The 20976-nt window shown below is 37.3% G+C and overlaps 1 protein-coding gene across 11 annotated transcripts in view; it reads right to left on the bottom strand.

Moving 5' to 3' along the window:
* Positions 1 to 202: 202 nt before the first annotated feature.
* Positions 203 to 20976, bottom strand: part of FGF13 (fibroblast growth factor 13) — a 521462-nt gene continuing 500688 nt past the window's right edge. For all 11 annotated transcript variants that reach the window (XM_084870237.1, XM_084870234.1, XM_084870240.1 and 8 more), the window contains 2 exons: positions 2880 to 3078; positions 203 to 1586 (listed from right to left, as the gene is read on the bottom strand). In XM_084870237.1, the coding sequence (XP_084726363.1) occupies positions 1450 to 1586; positions 2880 to 3078 (336 nt within the window). In that variant the 3' untranslated portion in view covers positions 203 to 1449. The remainder of the gene's footprint in view (positions 1587 to 2879; positions 3079 to 20976) is intronic.

The raw sequence follows: 20976 nt of genomic DNA, 5'->3' as shown, positions 1-20976 counted from the left end.
ATTTTTGTTCCAATGTAAGTCCAAGTAAAATAACTAGTACAATAATCATTCTTTAAAGTGTATTCATGTTAACATAAATATTTAGAATGTAGATTGTCTGAGCGGAGTGACCTTTTGTATAATTCAAGATTTAACTCCAGTTTCAATGACAGTTAATGGTAAGTAGACATTCAATAAAGACATGTTGAAGAATTTTTCCTTGATTGAATATAAAGAGTTTATTCAGTGCGTATTTGGATATACAACAACAAATATTAAACAACTTTTTTAAACATTTTTGTGCACAGGACAGAAAACTGCCTGTACATGCTATGTCCACTTTTGGAACACAGATTTGAACAATTATTAATGCACAAAATCTTACATATCATGCAACTCTAGGCCAAGATTCCAACTTTCTTCCATGCAACAGATATGAAGATCTATATGGAAACCTAGCTAAGTCTTAAACACTTTTCCAGAAGCAAGTATAAGTATATGTTGTTTAGGGGTAACCAGTCTTAATATTTCCTTGTACATAATATTCACGTGCCAAATACAGTGACAAGAGGACTCATACACATAGAGGTAAGACATTTCTTATTTTAACAACACAAAAGACAATATCACAGTTCCACAATTCCTGTGTTTACATAAGAAGCCACAACAATAGTTTAACATGATAACACAAATGGAATTAAGAGAAATCTAAACTTGAGGATAATCTTTTTTTATTGTTTAAGTAATATTTATTGACTGGGGTTGACAATACAATTCAATTTCTATGCACAAAGTACAGCACAAGAACTTGACCAGAGTACTACAATACAACAACAACAAAAAATTGGTAAAATCATAAGAACACTGTTACCTTGAGCCTGAGATGCCAATTCAGATCCAACCCTGAATTTGGTTGATTTGGATTAAGTGACACAGAGTCAATAGAACCACTGAATTTCAGAAATCAGAAAGTTGCACTATACCAAAGTAAAGAATACAGTTGAATCAAGCATAGATAGAAAACATTAAGCCAAGAAAACACACAGATCACATAATTTTGTTTGCCTCTACAAAACATGTAAGCAGTTAATTTTGTTTTATTTTTGAAGAGCAATTGTGGTCTTTTAAATTTTCTTTCTTGGAGGGCAAATTTTTATCAGCATTAGTGCTGTGAAATGATTGTGGTTTGTCATCCCCAAACTTAAAGTGAGATCATGAGAAAATTGAGCAGTCCTTCTCCTGGATTTAGTTCACTGATAATGCTTAGCATTCTTTTGCACAAGCTCAATCTAAATTATGGGGCTTTAGTATGGATGATAAAGTTTAATGGCAGGTAGAATAGTGAACTCTGCCCATATGTCTGGTAAATGTCACTGACAAATTTGAACTTTTGGGTGAAGGACTGCTAGAAGAATTCAACAGCACCTGGAGTAAGGTTCTGTTACAGAGCCCTTGTTTTGCCCTCACTGGCTACGTTGATTCATTGTGGCTCATGGATTTGCCTCCATTCAGCACTCCAGAGACACTTCTGCTCTTGGTTGGGGTCCCACTTCCAGATCTGGAGAACTCCGTGAGATCATGCAGTGATGGCTCCTTGTACATGGCCACTGAAAAGCATAGAAAGAGGGTGTCAGATGCCTTTAAATAGACACACCACACTGGCCCTCAACTCTTCTTCTAGTTACTAGGCTTCCACACTTAAGGCCAAACATGAAAAATGCTGCCTTCAAGGACTCAGTCAGAAGTGAACTGGATCAGACTAAGTAAAATCTACGTTTGGTGAAGTAGTAAATAAAGAATTCTAATGCCTAATTTCCATCACTTATGGTTATGTATATGAGAGGATTAATGAAAAATGTATTTAATAAAGCTCTTCTAAGTTTAAACATGACCTAGAGAATGTTGTGCAAGCTAATTATTAAAAAAATTTTAAAATGTTGATTTTTATCATGATTTAAAATGAAACTCCCCAAAAGTCTAAATATTAGCACAATTCTTAATGAAAAAAATGATAAATATGATTATTGTTATGCTGTAAATAATAGTACTAGCTTGTGTTAATGGAATACTTACAATGTACTAGATACTGTTTTGAGTGCTTCATATTCATTAACTCTTGTAATCTGTGTAAGAATACTCTGACATACTATTCTTATTCATATTTTACAGACATGGAGCTTGAGGCACACATGTGGCAATAATCTTCTCAAGACCATCCAGTTAATAAAGGGTAAAGCTGGGTTTTGAATCCAAGTAGACTGGTTCCAGAAAAATGTGCTGGAAAGCAATGCTATGCTGACTTACTGGGCAGTCTGCCCTACTTGAAACCCAGAGTTGAACCCTAGGCCAGTAACCTCTTGGAGGTCTTGCTCTGCTTTGTCTGCATTTTCTAGTTCTTCTCCACCATGACTCACTACTTTTAACATTCCTATTCTCTGCAGTCCATTCCTATCCTCCACCTTTTCTAATTTGCTACTAGTCTGCTAATAATGACTGAAAAATGAAACTATGAATGAAAATTGAGACAATATTGTTAGGTCCTCAGGGAATGTCCAAGGAGTTTTCTGATAAATGTTACGTATACACACATTTAAGCATCTGTTTTTCTGCCCAGGGATCAATCTGGCATAATTCGAGGTTCTTGGCTGTCCTGAACTAGCAATTAAACTAGTTCCATATAAGTAAGGTGTTACTATATCTAGATATATAATGCAAAAATTAAAACCAAAAGATTAGATGCTATTTTTTGCAGTTTAATGTTTTTAAGTGTTTAAACTATTACTAAATTTTTATATAAAAGCCTTAATGTGGAAGAATTATGTTCCATTTTCAAAGGTGTGCAAAAGGAATTATTTAAATACATACTCATTTAATCTCAGCTCCTATAACATTGGGCTTACCTTTCAGTGGTTTGGGCAGAAAGTGGGCTGCAGGCTTGTTCTTCTTCACATGGTTTCCTTTCATGATCTCTCCTTCTTTGTTCAGACCCAGATACCACCCTCTGCCTGACTGCTGCTGGCGGTATATCATCGATGAATATGTCACGTAATAATTTTCAAACACGGATTCTTTGAATTTACACTCAGGTGTGAAATGTTCCTATAAGAAAAGTAAATAAACTAAAGCTCAATATTTGAATCTATGGATTTCATGGAGAACCATGTGGCATTGCCCTTCGGAAGTTAAGGACATTCTTTGTTAAATCTTGTGTGACTAGTGCTCTATTTTAATAGCATAAACTATTTTCATTGGAAAACAAGACTATATATAGTACAAGTACCACTGATTAATGATTAGCTCTTTTTGTAGTAAGGTAATGTAAAAATTAGAACCAGCCACATAAGTGTAATATATCAGACAAATACAAGAGTCAAATATAAAAACGATAAGCATCAAGCTGTCATATGGAGCTTAGTTTACTTGGGGATTAAATATTAGAAAATAAATATTCAGTCCTTGTACTTACTTTTCATAGCTTCTCCAATTACTATAAACTATAATTTTCAATTGCCCAAGACAGGAATCTGTGTTACAATGCTGGTTGCCTATATTTCTAAAGGGATGCTATAACAAAAGACTCCCTTTTACTTTTAGGTAAAACAAATTGATTATTAAATTGATTAATTTTTAGGTCATTAGATCTTGAGTTAAAAAAAAAATTCCTGCTCACCCTTACCTTACAGTGAAGTTTACAAGCAAATCAATATAGAAGCAAGGAATTTACAGTAATTCTATAAGTAGACATGAGAGAACAGCCCAAGGGACTTTTAGTCCTGGAATGTGATATTCTGCCACATGCTTGACCATGTTTTCTTTAGAGTTGTCCATATAAATGAAGGGTTTCTGACCCAACTGTTTCAGAAACAAAAATAGAAATAGAAAACCTTCTTTCAAGTTTTGTGTATGTGTGTGCATGCAATAAACATCTATTAAAATAGCCATTTGTAAGCAAAATAAAATGAAGGGCAGATTTTAATCCCAAAGTAATCCATAAGTAGCAAGGGATCCACTTGGAGTGTAAGATAATAAAGAAAATGTTAACTGAGCTACATGTAACAGGGGCACCAAGGAAACCATTAGATTTTTGCTCATTTGATGAGATGTTATCAGGAATAACTTTTAATTAAAAAAACTTAAACTACCTTGTAAAAATACTGCAAGCTTTCTGGACACCAGTCTTTTCTTAGCAATGCCTCCATGGTCCTACCTTTCTTCACTTTCATTTAAGATATCATTGTAAGCAATGTACACTACCACAACAACAAGATCTAAAGCACTTTCAGAGAGTCACTTAAGCAAAAAGGGGGAACATTCCTCTAGTTGAGGTTGCCTTTCTCTGACAATTAAACAACTGAACATTTTTCTTCTTTTTCTTTTTTCTGGGAATCCACAAAAATTTCAGCAAATCTCATTGATTCCCACCTGGCCTGCAGAATTCATAGATTGGAATAATATTTTGGGTTTATTTCTGCCTGAGGCACACTTGATAGATCCTCAAAAAATTCACACAAATTCAACCTACCCAAGAATAAACATTACATCCAGAGAAGCTATCATGTGCTAGGAACCAAAGTGCTCTAATGATGGGCTACGAAAACTCCTCTTTGTTGAACTCTCAACATAGGGAAAGCCAAGAAATGCCTACAAAGAAATTTGACTCAAAGTCTCTACATTCCCTCCAGTGATGAGGACAATTGCACAAAACACTGCTAAAAGTCATTGGGAATTAAATCACCATTTGGGGATGGTAATCTTATCATTGGAGTGTGGATTTTAGTTTCCTAAAGAATCAGAAATCATTTAAAAGTAAATATGGTGAATAACACATATGATGTAGACAAGTGATTCTTTGTAGCCATATCAAGATACTATATGATGGACTACAAAATGATGAGGTGGGATTATTGTGTGCTCTAAGACATGTCCCCAAAAGGGCTGTATTTAATGTCTTGTGTGATCGCAGCATCAATCAATTTATTCATTTATTTATACAAACTTTCTGGCAATCGGTCATATGCTTGGGTGGTACTAAAAATTTATAGGTAAATAGCATGTGGCCTCCAAAGCTTATCACATAGTTTCAGGAGTCAGAAACATAGCCAAATAACCTTGTCACAAGTTTTTCTGCCATAAAGGATGGGATGGCTGGTTTGAGGGAGGGGCTTTAGGTGGTTGGCAGGCCAGCCCTGTCTCCTATTGAGGTGGGGTGGCAATCAGGGGACAGTCCTAGCCAGGGGGAGGAGCTTTGGGCCTATCAGGGTGGTGGGGTCAGATTGGGGGCATGGCCAGTTGGGGGGAGGGGCTACAGGAGGTTGGCTGCTCAGCCCCGCCCCCTATTGGGGTGGGGGTTGCAATCAGGGGCAGCCTGTTGGGGGAGGGGCTGGGAGCCTATTATGGTGGGGTTGGCTGATGGGGCGGGGCTTGCTGGGGGGGAAGGGAAGGGGTGTTTGGCTGGCAGGCCTTGCTCTTGATCCTTAATCTGGGTGTGAGAGTCCAATAAGGGACAGCCTGGCTGGGGAAAGGGGCTATGAATTTGGCTGCAGGCCTCACCAATTGATTAGGCTGATTCGCTATAGTGGGCATCATAGTGACGAGTTGTTAGGTTTTTATGGCTGTTTCAATAGCTGCCTTTTTATACATATATTAGAGGCCCAGTGCACAAAATTCATGCATGGGGGGGTGCCCCTCTGCCCAGCCTGCAACCTCTCCAATCTGGGACCTCTTGAGGGATGTTTGAGGATCTAAACGGGCAGTTGGACATCCTTCTCACAATCCAGGACTGCTGCCTCCCAACTGCTCGCCTGCCGGCCTTCCTGATTGTCCCTAAATACTTCTGCCTGCCAGCCTATTTACCACCTAACCACTCCCCTGCCAGCCTGATTGATGTCTATCTGCTCCCCTGCCACCCTGTTTGCCCTCAACTTCCATCCTCTGCTGGCCTGGTCACCCCTAACTGCCCTCCCCTGCAGGCTTGATTGTCCCCAACTGCCCTCCCTTGCAGGCCTGGTCCCTCCCAACTGTCCTCCCCTGCTGGGAGGTGGCCACCTTGTGCACACATGAGGGCAGGATCTTTGACCACATGGGGGCAGCCATCTTGTGTGTTGGAGTGATGATCAATCTGCATATTACTCTTTTATTAGATAGGATAGAGGCCTGGTGCATGGGTGGGGGCCAGCTGGTTTGCCCTGAAAAGTGTCCTGAATCAGGGTGGGGGTTCCCTTGGGGCATGGTGTGGCCTGAGCAAGGGGCCTGTGGTGGTTTGCAGGCCGGCCATGCTCCCCAGTGACCCAAGGAGAGGTCCTGGTATCTGGGATTTATGTATCTTCTACAATTGAAATTTTGTAGCCTGGAGTGGAGCCAAGCCTCCTGCTCACTCTGTGGCAGCAGCCATTTCTGTTGGGATTTATTTAGCTTCTATAATTGAAACTTTGTAGCTTAAGCGGAGGCCTGGGCCGGCCAGGGTGTGTGGACAGCTTGGCTTCCTCTTATCACAGGGGAAATCCAAGCCTCCCTCTGCTCTCTCCATGGCCGGTTGGGTTAATTTGCATACTTGCTCCTGATTGGCATGAATTATGGGCGTGGCTTGTAGATGTAGCAGAGTGGTGGTTAATTTGCATATTACTCTTTTATTAGATAGGATATACATAGATTAGTGCCAATAGCAAGGGCCACTCTTCTAATTCTTAGCTGTGTTCTAATAACAATTTTCTATATTTAACATTAGCAGGTTATTTATGCAGGTCTGACTTGTACACATCGATTTCTCCCCAGCCTAATGAAAATAATATGTAGATTAAAATTAGATTTAAAATTCTGTTACAAAAGAATAGAACTGTAAAATATAAGTCATACCCATGGGGTGACCCTGTAACTACCTATATTCTCTATATAGGCTTCCCCTTAATCAGTGATTTCAAAATCCATGATTATTATGTTCAGGACTTTGATGTTGGCTCCCAGGATATATTTGATGTGCATGGGTTTCATTATTGCAAATCAAAGCATGGGAGGGGAGAGGTTGGGGAAGAGGGATCAACCCTCATCCAGTGCACTGCAGCTAAGCAAAATTATTATTCATGATAAACAGGATAGTTTGTTCACACAGATATAATCTGGATCATGCAATACTTGAGGGGCAGGTCCTAAAGTAAGGCTTATTTATAGCCAATGATCAATGCACATATGATGAAATAAATGAAATAATTAAATATCATAAGACGTACTATTGAAAGTTCCCTTTTAAATATGACACTATATGAATAGAGGGCTGTTTTACAGTAGAAACTAACAAGTTAAAACTTGCCTTGGAGGTTAGAAAGAATAGGTGATAAAAGGAGGAAAACTGTCTACAGATAAATTCAATTTAATAAACTGGAGAAGGAGGGAGAGAGAAAGGAGAAAAGGATGGTGTGAGGGAAGGAAAGAGGTTGAGAGAGGAGAGGGAGGAAGAGAAGTGGGGATACTAAAGACAAATCAGTGTTTAAGCTACAAGAATAAAGATATTTCCTTTTAACGAAGTGTAAGGCATTATGCTTATACTGTTGGTCTTTGGGTCTGCAAATAGCTAAATAGTTCAGTTAAATTAATTACCTTGATTTATTTTTTAAGGGGTGCAGTTGGAACCTACCAGATTACTACCTTACTGGATTTGTTGTACGAGGATCCAATAAGATGATGCATGTGAAAGAAGCACTGAAAATTGTAAAGCTCCAGAAACATGAAATGTGGGATTCCTTCTGATAATACATGCCCAGGAAGCCAGGACAAAATAATAAATAAATTATCTTCTTGTCAAGGTCCTTTTTTCACTATGGAATCAATTTATAAAGAAAGGGTCTATCTATATATGTCTCATTAACATGGAAGAATAAAATTTCTGCCAAAAATTAGGACTGTTCATCAATCACACTTTGTGTTTAGTGTTCCCCTACAAGCTTAGTTCCCAGAAAACTGTTTTGTCTCCTTTCATTTTTCATTTCTTCCTGCAGTGGACTGAGAGGCTGCAGTGTTTCAAACCATAGCACTAAAGAAACAGAGTGCTTTAAAATGGACTTTATGAAATTCAATGCAACAAAATGACTTAAATGTACACATGTTAATTAGTAACCATTTGTTTAAAAATGCAAATTTTAATTAAAGAATATTCACACGTGTCTATTTTTCCTCAGATGGTTATAATGAAACTTTTTGGTAGTAATTTCATATTTTAAAGTATTTCATAGAAATTTTAATTTACCTTATGTTGTCCTCACAAAATATACCAGCACAGTATTGCTTTTTTTCCCCTTAATTCTTTGCAAACAAAGATGAAAACAATATTAAGGAGTCTGTTAACCAATGGCCTGTTTAAAACAGAATTAGAATGCAGACATGGACATATTTTAGCTGTGGAGTTCATTTAGTCCTTCATATTGGCTTGTTCTGGATTTTCCCGTATTTCTGTAAAGCAGTCTCATGCAATATATTACTCAGATTGTCAAATTTTGAAAAGCAATTTGTTTTATAAAACACACTGAAATAAGCTAGAAAAATAAAGCAGGAAACAAAACAAACATACATCCCTTACAGAGCCCAAGAGGGGTTATTTTCGTCTTGATATAAAAATTAGATGATCCAAAATCCTCACTCAATTCTAAACCTGGTCAGCAAATACAGTTTGCAATGGAAATAACTTGCTGATATTTGCAACAATGGGGAGGGTCAGGCCACATATCTCCAAGGTTGTATAATTGTCTTAAGACAGTATTAGTATGACCGGAACCTTGAAGAAGAATGCAAATTGATCAGGCACTGCCATTAGGTAGCAGTGGATGTACTTCATTTTACATAACACATGTTGTAGAGAGACTCTATAACCATTATATCAATATTATTTGCAAAATCTTACTAGGGAAATCTCCCTGTGGGACAGTCTCTTTTGCAAGTGAAGAACACTTTTCTAAAGTTAATAACTCTCTAAAATTGTTTTGGTCTATTGTGTGCATTAACTCTAGACATTGGCTTTTTTGTTGTTGTTAATCCTCACCCAATGATTTTTTTTAAAGAGAGAATGTAAAGCAATCTCATGCAATATATTACTCAGACTGTCAAATTTTACAAAGCAATTTGTTTTATAAAACACACTGAAATAAGCTAGAAAAATAAAGCAGGAAACAAAACAAACATACATAGCTATTTTTTTAGGGAGTTACTGGGGTGGCTGTTTGTTAAGGAATTTACATACAAATAAAACAAACATATATCCCTATTATTATATATATATTTTTTTAGGGAAGGAGGGAGGGAGAGAAGGAGAGAGGAAGAAAGAGAGAGAGGGAGGGAGGAGAGAGAGAGACAAAAAACATCAATGAAGAGAGAGACATACATCAATTGACTGCCTTCTGCAAATGCCCCAACCAGGGCCTGATCAAACCTGCAACCCAGGTACATTCCCTTGACCCAGAATCAAATCTTCAACACTAACCACTGAATACAATGGCCAGGGCTGGATGTTGACTTTTCTTATAGCAAGGCTGACTTATATGCTTTAAAGAGGAATCAAATGTCAGAAATTATTTGCTAAAAATAAACTTTTCTGTCTGTTGGCTAGTTAATGAAATTAATGTATGTCCAGTGGATAAATATTCTCCATTACTATGATCCTTTTTAACTTGTGTAATAATTTCAAAGTGGGGTCAATCCACCTGCAAGGGAATTAATTTCATGATTTTGGAAGTATTTGTACTTAGCAAGAGAATAAGCTTAAGTAGGTTCTATTCTTTTTTTTTTTTTTTTTACTTTTTAAAAATATTTTTTATTTTATTTTATTTCAGATAGAGGAAGGGGGAGGGAGAATGAGATAGAAGCATCAACCAATCAGCTGCCTCCTGAACATCCCCTGCTGGGGATCAAGACCAAAATCTGGCCATGTGCCCTGACAAAAAATCAAACTGGCCACCTCTTGGTGCATACGACAGTGCTCAACCAACTGAGTCATACTAGTTGGTGGTTCTATCTTTTTAAATAGTCATTGCAAGCTCTTATATGAATATTCAAAGCCTGGGAACTCTGAAAACATTTCCAAAAGATCCAAGAAATTGACATGAAAAGGAGAAAGATTCTTTCCTTATAGATCAATTGGAGAAAACACACACACACACACACACACACACACAAAAAAAAAAAAAAAAAAAAAAAAAAACACCAAAAAAAAAAAAAAAAAAAAAACCTGGCAATGAGGTGGACTATTAAAAAAAAATTACAGAGATTCAAGATGCTGGCCAATGGGATGGCAGTCAGTAAGACAGTGTGAATGAGTGAGAGAGCAAAAGGGGAGGGCTTGGGCATGCGGGCAATGTGAGTATTTGTGAGTAAGGGACAGTTATATTCCATAGGACTGTTAGAGACTGACAGACCAAGCTCCCCTGACTAGGCAGCCTCTATTACCACTGAAATTTCTCCCAGAGCGGCTGGCTCTGCCACAGAGACCTTGCCATCTTGAAGGGGCGAGCGACTGTGATCAGAAACCCAGCCTTACCTTCACCTGGGGTAGACCTCCAATACCCCCTGGGACCCTACAGCCACAATGCCCAAGGACCAGCTGCCTCTCAGCTGTGAACCCATAGACACTGAGACTCCAGCATCTCCAGCTGCAGTCGCCTAAAGTTTATCCAGGGGGAGACAAAGTGGCGGCTGAATATGTGAACAGGCCTTCTCACAAAGGAGATAGAAGAAACAGCTGAATTGAATAACATATACCCAGAATTGGCGAATTAAACACAGCTGGTGATGCAATCCATGGACAGAAAGGTCAGAGGTCGCCTGGAGAGAGGTGGAATCTGGGATTCAGGCTGGAGGGAGAAATGCGCACAGCCAGGACTAGAATCTCAGGAGATTGCAACAAACCCACGGCCCTTGGGATCAGTGTAGTCCTTGAATGTGCTGGCAGTGGAGGACCCTAGATCTAAGCCTGGCAGACTGTGCCCGGAAAGGCAGCCTGCAATGCTATACTAGCCACACAGTGCCAGGGGGAGAAAGCCACTAGGTAAAGTGGTTGCTTTGATTTTATAACTTCCTTGCTTTTACGTGCTAAACCCTGCACAGGATATTTTAATTAAAAACACTCACAGAGACTGCAGGGGAAGGTGATTTTTGTGGAAACTGGGGAGCAGAATAAGGAGAGATGAGCAGGAAACCAGCTCTGGGACAGTTCGTCCCTCCAACCCAGTCTTGAGTGCGGCAGGGGAAGAGTCTAAACACCCCCAGGGAGCCCTGGGACACTGGTCTGAGGAGCCATTTGGTCCAAGAAACTACTACAGAAACACTGCCACTCAGGGGCTGTGTCAGAAATAGATGCTTGTGTAAATACAACTGAAGGCAGGCAGAGAAACAAAGTGAGCAGGGTGATCCCTCCTGCTTGAAACCAAGGTTGTGGCTTATGACACAGTGGAGTGGTGGATCACTGGGAACTTCAACTCTGTGCTGACTACCTTACAGGAAACAGATGTTCTAAGAAGAATAGTAGAGAGGGGTCTTAAACTAGCCCCCATGGGTCATTGAAGCTCTGCTGAAGTGAACAAACTTCACTACTTCATTTTTTATTTTTTATCTTTTACTTAAGAAACAAAATTTTTCTCACTTTATTTTACTTTTTTATTATATTTTTATGTGTTATATTATTACTATTATTTTACCATTTTAAGTTTTATTTTATTTTATTTTATTTTGGATTAGTGTTCTACATTCTAATTTTATTTTCATTTTTTATCATTATATTACCCCATTTCAATTTTTACTTTATGCCAGCACATTCTTCCTCACTTTTCCCTTTTCATCCTATTTCTCTTCTCCTGTTCCTACTTTAGTTTTCTCTATCCTTTCTTTTTATCCACTATTAAAAATTGATCATGCTCAGATATCTAATTTCCTCTCCTCTGCTCCAAGTCCATACACACATCTCTTTTCTCTTTCTTCACTAGTCAAATTTTTCCTCTTTCTTCCTTTCTTCCTTTCTTTCTTTCTTTCTTCTTCTCATTTGTTTGTTTGTCAGTTTGTGTTTTTTTATTTTTTTTTATTTTTAATGCTTCTGTTTTTCCTCTCCTCACTTGTTCTCTTCTTCTGTTAATAGCCTAATTAGTTTCAATAACCAACAAAGGCTATCTGCTCTCTATTATCCTTTTCCAAAAGTAGAGGAATACATAGATGGATAGATTAAAGAAAAGGAAAAATTACATTTCTTTAGTATATATTTTTAATATATATTTTTCCAATTATTATTTTTTATTTTTTATTATTATTATTTTAGTATTTTGTTTTTTACTTTTTTTCTTATACACTCACCAAGAAGCAAAGAAAGAGGATATATATAGAAAACATCAGAAATGTAAAATAATAACCGGTCCCACAGAAATACAAAGGAGTATCAAAAAATACTATGCACAGCTTGATTCCAACAAAAATGAACAGCATAGAAGAAAATGTACATATTCTTAGAAAAACACAAACTCCCAAAACTCAATCAGGAAGAAGCACAAAACCTAAATAGACCGATAACTACTAAAGAAATTGAAGCAGAAATCAAAAGTCTTCCAGGAAACAAAAGCCCTGGCTTTACAAGGGAGTTCTACCAAACATTCAAAAAAGAACTAAAACCTATTGTCCTTAGATTATTTCAAAAAAAATTCAAGAGAAAGGCACACTTATAAGCTCTTTCTATGAAGCAAGCATTACCGTAATCCCAAAGCCAGATAAACACACCACCAAAAAAGAGAACTACAGGCCAATATCCTTGATAAACATAGATGCTAAAATCCTCAACAAAATTCTAGAAAATCGGACCCAGCATTAAATAAGAAAGATCATAAACAATGAGAAAGTGGGATTTATTCTGGGGATGCAAGGATGGTACAATATCCACAAATCAATAAATGTGATACAGAGCACAAACATATTGAGAGACAAAAATCACATAATCATATCAATCCATGCAGAAAAAGCATGTGACAAAATTCAACACCCTTTCTTGATTAAAAACTAGGCAAAGTGGGAATAGAGGGATCATACCTGAACATAATAAAAGCCTTATATGACAAACGTTCAGCCAACATCATACTCACTGGGCAAAGACTAAAACCATTTCCCTTAAGAAGAGAAACAGAACAGAGATGCTTACTTTCACCATTCCTGTTCAATATAGTACTGGAAGTGTTAACAATAGTGATCAGACAATAAGACAGAATAAAATGAATACAAATGGAAAAAGAAGAAGCAAAACTGTCCTTATTCGAAGATGACATGATACATAGAAAAACCAAGGACTCTATCAAAAAACTACTAAACCTTATAAATGAATTTGTCAATGTAGGATACAAAATTAACACCCAGAAATCTATGACCTATTTATTCACCAATAATGAGCTCAAATAAAGAGAAGCTAAAAAAAAAATCCCATTTATCATTGCACCAAAAAATTAAGATACCTAGGAATAAACTTAACTAAGGAGGTAAAAGACCTGTATTCGGGAAACTATAGGACATTGAAAAAAGAGATAAAGACATAAACAAATGGAAGAGTGTGTATTGTTCAGGGATTGGTAGAATCAACATCATTAAAATGACCATACTACCCAAAGCAATCTACAGATTCAATGCAATCCTTATTAAAATACCAATGGAGTATTTAAAAGATCCAGAACAAATTCTCCAAAAATTCATCTGGAATAAAAAAAAAGACCCTGAATAGCTGCAGAAAATTTTAGAAAGACGAACCAAGTTAGAGGGATCACACTAACAGATATCAAGTTATATTACCAACCCAAGGTTCTCAAAACTGCCTGGTACTGGCACAAGCATAGACATATAGACCAATGGAACAGAACAGAGAATCCAGAAATTGACCCACGCCATTATGCTCAATTACTATTTGACAAAGGAGACAAGAATCCAAGACAGTCTCTTCAATAAATGGTGCTGGGAAATTTGGTCAGATACATGCAAAAAAAAAAAAATCATCAAACTAAATCACCAACTTATACCATACACAAAAACAAACTCAAAATGTCTAAAGGACTTAAATGTAAAATAGGAAACCATAAAAATCCTACAAGACTCCTACAAGGCAGCAAAATATCAGACATGTCATAGCAATATCTTTACTGACACAGTTCCTAGGGTTATGGAGACTAAGGAGAAAATATGAAAATGGGACTACATCAAAAAGCTTCTGCACAGAAAAAAATAAAAATCAACAAAACAACAAGAAAGCCCAGTGCATGGAAGAAAATATTTGCCAAAGCTATTTCAGATAAGGTTTTAATCTCCAAAATTTACAGAGAATTCATACAACTTAACAAAATGAAGATAAATAATCCATTCAAAAAATGGGCAAAGGACCAAAATAGACACTTTTCTAAAGAGGACATACAAGAAGGCCAAGTTACATGAAAACATGCTCAACGTTACTAATCATCTGAGAGATGAAAATCAAAATGACAGTAAGGTACCATTCATACCTGTCAGAATGGCTATATCAACAGATCAACAAAGGACAAGTGCTGGAGAGGATGTGGAGAAAAAGGAACCCTTGTGGTGCACTGCTGGTGGGAATGCAGACCGGTGCAGCCACTGTTGAAAACAGTATGGATTTTTCTCAAAAACTTAAAAATGGAACTCCCATTTGACCCAGTAATTCTACTTCTAGGAATATATCCCAAGAAAACAAGTTCCAATCTAAAAGGATCTATGCACCCATATGTTCACAGCAGCACAATTTACAATAGCTAAAATTTGGAAACAGCCTAATTGCCCATCAGCAGATGAGTGGATTAGAAAACTGTGGTACATGAACACAATGGAATACTAAACTGCAGTATAAAAAAAAGAACTCTTAACATTTGCAACAGCATGGAATTGACCTGGGGAGCATTATGCTAAGCAAAATAAGCCAGTCAGAGAAAGATAAATATCACATGATCTCACTCATTTGTGGAATATAATGAACAACATAAACTGATGAACAAAAATAGAGCCAGAAATATGGAACAGACCGTCCAACCTATGGGGGAAGTCTGGGGTGGGAGGTAAAAGATTCACCAAAGAACTTGTATGCATGCATATGATCATAACCAATGGAACAGACAGTAGAGGGTGAGGGGTGGTGGAAGCGGCCAGGGAGAGGTCAATGGGGGGTGGAGGGGAGGAGACTTATGTAATAATTTAAACAAAGAATTTAAATTAGAAAGTTATAGCAAGGTGGGCGCATAGGATATTCTGGTTCTTCAGGAAATATTGAGGATTGGAATTTTGATTTGTGTTGAATAGTGATTGTGTTAAATTTGATAGGGTCTGTTTCTTTAGAAGAGAATCACTTACAATGACCAGAAATTTACTTCAAACATTTTAAAAGGAGATTTCTTATCTTTTCTCCTGCACAAGTAGAAAAACAGTGACTGCTCAAATAGAAGTCATTAATGTGTGCTTTCTTCTACAAACCATAAACCCCGGAGTCTCATAGGACAAAATGCAAAGGCCTATAAATGATGAAAAAGGTGTCACAGAGGGCTATTGGACTGCCACATCACATTACACCTGCAAATTACTTCTGAGGATAGAAAGTCTAAAAGAGAGTAATCTCTCCATGAAGAGAGTGCATTGAAAGGAGCTAATGAGAGAATGCTGGTGATAGACATTTACCATGAATATGAATGAGGGAAGTCAATGAATTAAATTAAGACTCAAATGGAAGAATACATTCTAAACTACTACTTAATGAGAGCCTACTGTGTGCCAAACACTGTGGGAGGCTCCTTTGCATATGTAATGATCTGATTTAATCTAGACAGCAGTTCTCTATAGTAACTCGAGTGGATCTACATCCCTATGGCCTGAGAGAGAGGAATTCTCCAAAGAAAAGAAATCCTTAATTCATTTCTTTATACTAGTAAACACAATTACAAGTGTCATAGTCACCTTAATAGTCACTATGCAGGCAATACTTGCAATGTCAATTTTCTTCTAAATGTACAGTTCCAACATTTGCTGAAGTTTCAGCCCCTCCTCCTATTTGTGTGCCCTGCCTCTTTGTACACCGAAGATCTCTATGCAAACCTGCCTCTTCCACTTTCAAGATATCTGAATTTGGGCAATTCACCCATGCTCTGTCCCTGCATCTATAAAATACCACCAAATGCATCACAGGAAGGATTGCAAAAGCCATGGAAAGCAGCTAGCTTATGTGTAAACACTCACTGATGGTGGGATCCCTCCTCTTGCCTTAATTTTCAGTTCATGTGATATAAAAGAAAATGCAGCATCTCCACCCCACTCCCAACTTGAAACCATTATGGAAATTACTGGTGGTCAGTGAAAGCAAACAGAGCAGCACATTTCCATTTCTGAGACAGGTTCCTGTTACATGTTAACTGTATATATAACTGCACTCAGTACTGATTCCTTTTCAAGAGTAACAATACATGAGATTTTAATTTGAGGATTAAAATAGCCTAAGATCCTAAAATCTGAATTACTAGAACATTTATGCAATATTACCTAGTATCATTAAATGTGACCCAGGGTCATGCCCTAGAAACTTCTGGTTTAGAGAGGTTACTGGAAAGAAAAAACAACAACAACAAAAATAAAACACAAACTGATAATAAAATACGTAACCCAGCCAAAACGGGTTTGGCTAAGTAGATAGAGCGTCAGCCTGTGGACTGAAGGGTCCCAGGTTCGATTCCAGACAAGGGCATGTACCTTGGTTGCAGGTACATCCCCAGGAGGGGGTGTGCAGGAGGCAGCTGATAGAAGTTTCTCATAGATGTTTCTAACTCTCTTTCTTCCTTCCTTTATGTAAAAAATCAATAAAATATATATTTAAAATAAAAATAATATGTAACCCAGATATGTGAAATATATAACCCAGAATGAATGGGCCAAATGACATTTATGTTTCATTTTAACTTATGCTACAAAAAGTACAATATTGTCTCACTTCTTCTGTTCTAAATGCTCTTTTACTAGTTCTACTTTTATAATGTAGGTTACTAATAACAACAATAATGAAAATCTAATAGTACTTTCTTTAGGTTTAAGCAGTACCTATTTTTAAAGTTTGCTACAACAGCTTAAATAGTTATGGCATTCAAGTGACAGATAAGAGAAAATGTAATAATGATAATGACAATAAAGATAATGATTATAATGGATTTTGGTAGACCTTTATTTTCTCTCTAACGATCTTTTTTTTACAGTTGAAGAAATTGAATCAGAGACGCTAATTATAATGAAATCTGGCTTTCACATTTTCTTTTAGAGAATGAATCCAGGCAGAAAACTAGCTCCTTTTAGATGAAGCTGGAATCTATATAAGGTAGTTGTTGATGACATGTGAGAGTTCTTTATTTTAAGGCAACCTGATCTCTAAGATGTTTCCAGGGATGCAAAACACTGAGGACCTAGGGGCCCTCACTGGTCCTGGGTTGCAGAAGGGAGAGATTTAACACAGAGCATCAGCCAAGCCTGCCAGCCTGTCTCCCAGTCCACTGCTTTCTCCAGAACAAAGATTTTTTTTCTCTTATATAAATGTGTGCATTTAACATTCTGCTAGATCATGCCAAGAAAAGTTCATTCTACCATTGCAAAATGATCGCAACTGATTAGGCACATATCCTTTTTTTTGTTGTTGTTGTTTGTTTTTTTCTTTCTTTCCAATGACCTCTCTAAACTAAACGTCTCTAGGGCATGACCCTGGGTCACATTTACTGAAACTAGATGATGTAGGTAAACAGGTAAGGAGAAATATAAACCAATTTAGTCAGACTCAAGCATGTATGTGAGAGCCCGTGCTTATAAGACAGAAGGGGAGGAGGCAGAGAGAGCAAGACAGGCAAGGGTGGGGACAAAGAGACAAAGAAAGATGACAAGAAGTGAAAACAGAGAAAGTAAATGTGATGATTTGTTTTTCCCAGTTCCATAATTCTGTGGCCATTGAAAAAGGTCTCCCATACCCACCACTGCCACACCCACTCCAAAGGTTTAATGGGGAAGGTAGAAAAGTGTGTCTGCTGTGCTGGAGATAATTTCTGTTTCCTCTCCAAACTCTCAGTTGTGCTCTGAGCTCAGGATAAAATCTGAAAGGCCACCCAGAGCAGTTTGTGTTCTTCTTTAACCTTAATATCTGTAGATTTATAGAGAGGAACCTGATAGAGGAGTACACCCATTTATTTCTTCCTGGAGATTTTCCTATGTGTAATGCATATCCATCTCTGAGGGCTGGGTGGGGAAGGAAGGAAATCTAGGTCTCAAGAAATTCAGGATTATGCAAAGTCCTGAAAAATTAATTAAAACAAGACTTGGCAATATGAACGCCACTATTACAAAGTGAATTACTATATTTTCATAAAAGAAATGTAATGCTTAGAACTATAGTTATGTCTTGGTAAACAAGGCAACAATTCCCTACTTATGACAAGCCACCACCACCTGTAATGACGTTTATTATTCCTATCACCCTAAATTATGGTTATGTAGAAACCACTGCAGTGAAGCCTGACTTACAAAACTTCAGTGCTTCACAGGAGTGTTCAGACTGAGCACCCAACTATAATTCATAAATGAGCTTTCAATAGCTTAGTTTTAATTAAATTTTGTTTGCTCTATAATTCTTAAAATACTGCAACACTTTATATTAATTTTTAAAGAAAGAGCTTGATGCTATTACATTTTGAAATAGGCAAATTATAGTTCTTTATTCAGATATGTCATTTCAAATTTCAAATATTTGTTACCTATGTATTACTGTAGTTGAAAACACAATGCCATAATATAATACCAACTATAAGAATATATAAAAATGATTAATACTTAATAAGCTTTGCAGAAAACCACAACCTAGTTGAAATAATTTTCAGCTTTCATTTTCAACAGCGTCGACAGTTAAAGTATTTGCATGAGAATGCAAAATGCATAAATTATTACCACAGGGAACACTTAAAATTTAAGGTAATTATGTAGCACAGAAGTGGTTCCAAAGAACTCAAACAAAATAGCAAAAACTCCACAGTCACTATTTAAGATAATTATTATTCTGTGTTACCAGTGATCTTGATCACTAAAATTCCTCTCTATACAGTTACATTCACATGATCAAGTCTTAGTTCTTTTATCATCAAGCTCTTGCAGCTGGCCTTGAAAATTTGCATGCTGTAAAAGCTGAACTAGACATCTAGTAGAGATGAATTCTCCAGTTATGTTAATGCTGTGAACAAAACCATAATATTCCCTTAATATATCTTATCATTTCACTTTTATACTAAGCATGCATCCAAATCAAATCCTATTTTTTTACACTCCTCCTGTTCAAAATCTTTTAATGGCTCCCTGCTGCCTACAGAATAAAATCCAAACTCCCTGGTCTGGTGTTCAGGGCCCTCCACAATCTTGCACGTGTTTGTCTACAACTCTACGAGAAGATTTCTCAACTCAAGCCAGATTGGAGAAATAAAACCAGGAACAAAAGGAGCAGAGATTTTTCTTATGAATGGAAAAATACCTCCTCTAATCCAATTTCTGTGCTTCAGAGGCTGAGCTATTACTGTAATTAGAGAGAAGCCCTAGATCCCAGGGAATCTGTAACAAATCTTTCCTAAATTTCTTTCTTGTGCTCTACATTTTTTTTTAAATTAAAGAAAATGACCTGAACTTTTTTGTTGTTGTTGTTAATCTTCACCTGAGGATATTTTTCCATTGATTTTTAGTGAGAATGGAAGGGAGGAGGGAGAGAGAGAAATAATATCTATGTGAGAGAGGCACATCGATTGGTTGCCTCCCACTCTCGCCCTGATCAGGGATTGAACCTACAATATAGGTACGTGCCTTTGACCAGAATTGAATCCAGGACCTTTCAGTCAACAGGCCAATGCTCTATCTATTGAGCAAAGCCAGCTAGAGCTGACCTGCACTTTTTAAACGTTTAAGCTGCCTGGTGCTGTGGTTCACATACTGTGATTTAGCAGACATTATGTTTGTGCAGGAGCTGCCACCTGCTATGCCATTCTCTGAGGTCACTTGCTAATAATCAGCACCTCTTCTTTTCACAGCACACAGAGGAAAAAGAATCAAATGTCAGCATGTCAGAAATCTCCAGGCTCAGCTTTGGCTGGATGCAAAAGCACTTTACAATTAATTATTTCTGAAGACTTACACAGCATCAAGGAAGAGGGTAATGAAATTGTATTTGAACAGAAGAAAGCTAAATTATTTATCTCATACTAATTTTTCTTTTTGCAGATGGCTGATGATGAAAAAATCTATACTGCTAAATATGCCACATTATTACTTTAAAGGTAAGCATAGGGGCTAAAACTTTAAATGTTCACAATATTTTTGCATTTAAGTCTTATGGCTCATATTGATTCCACATAAAGGCTCTTCTAACTGCATGCGATTGGTATATGACAAATTGGACCACCAAGTCATTATAAGTGCATCATCTATTCATGAATCATGTCAGCAGCTGGACTGCTTCCCTTTTTTTAACTTCTCAGAGAGAATGAATTTGGGATGTTGCCACTTGATGTCTACTGTATTCCTCAGCATTAGGAGGGTGTGAATACTCCTTCCCCCAAAGAAAGAGAATGATATGTCCCTTCAGTGAGATCTCAGCAGAACTGGTTAAATGCTGACATCCAACTAAAATAAACAGTCAGTTGATGCAAAGTGATGATACGGAAGACCAGATATAATCCTTTTCCTTTTCTGCCCACGTTATGTCTCCAGGGAAAGGGTGGTATGGATTCAATATCTAATCCTTCCTTCCCCCACCCTGTCAAGGATCCATTTTCTCTTTGCTCTGTACCCTCTATTGGAAAGATGAGACATGGACTTGTTCTTTGGTTGACCCTCAAATGCCAATTATTCAGGAAAGGAGAGAATATATTCAATTATATGTGCTGGATCATATAAACCATAACACTTTCAGAATTGTCTAGCTATCCTATACTGTCCCTAGGTAAAGCAACT

This window comes from Pipistrellus hanaki, assembly GCF_964339955.1.
Source record: "Pipistrellus hanaki genome assembly, chromosome: X".
Taxonomy (NCBI): domain Eukaryota; kingdom Metazoa; phylum Chordata; class Mammalia; order Chiroptera; family Vespertilionidae; genus Pipistrellus; species Pipistrellus hanaki.
Note: the sequence above shows the minus strand (reverse complement) of the source record. Positions and strands in the feature narration are given on the sequence as shown.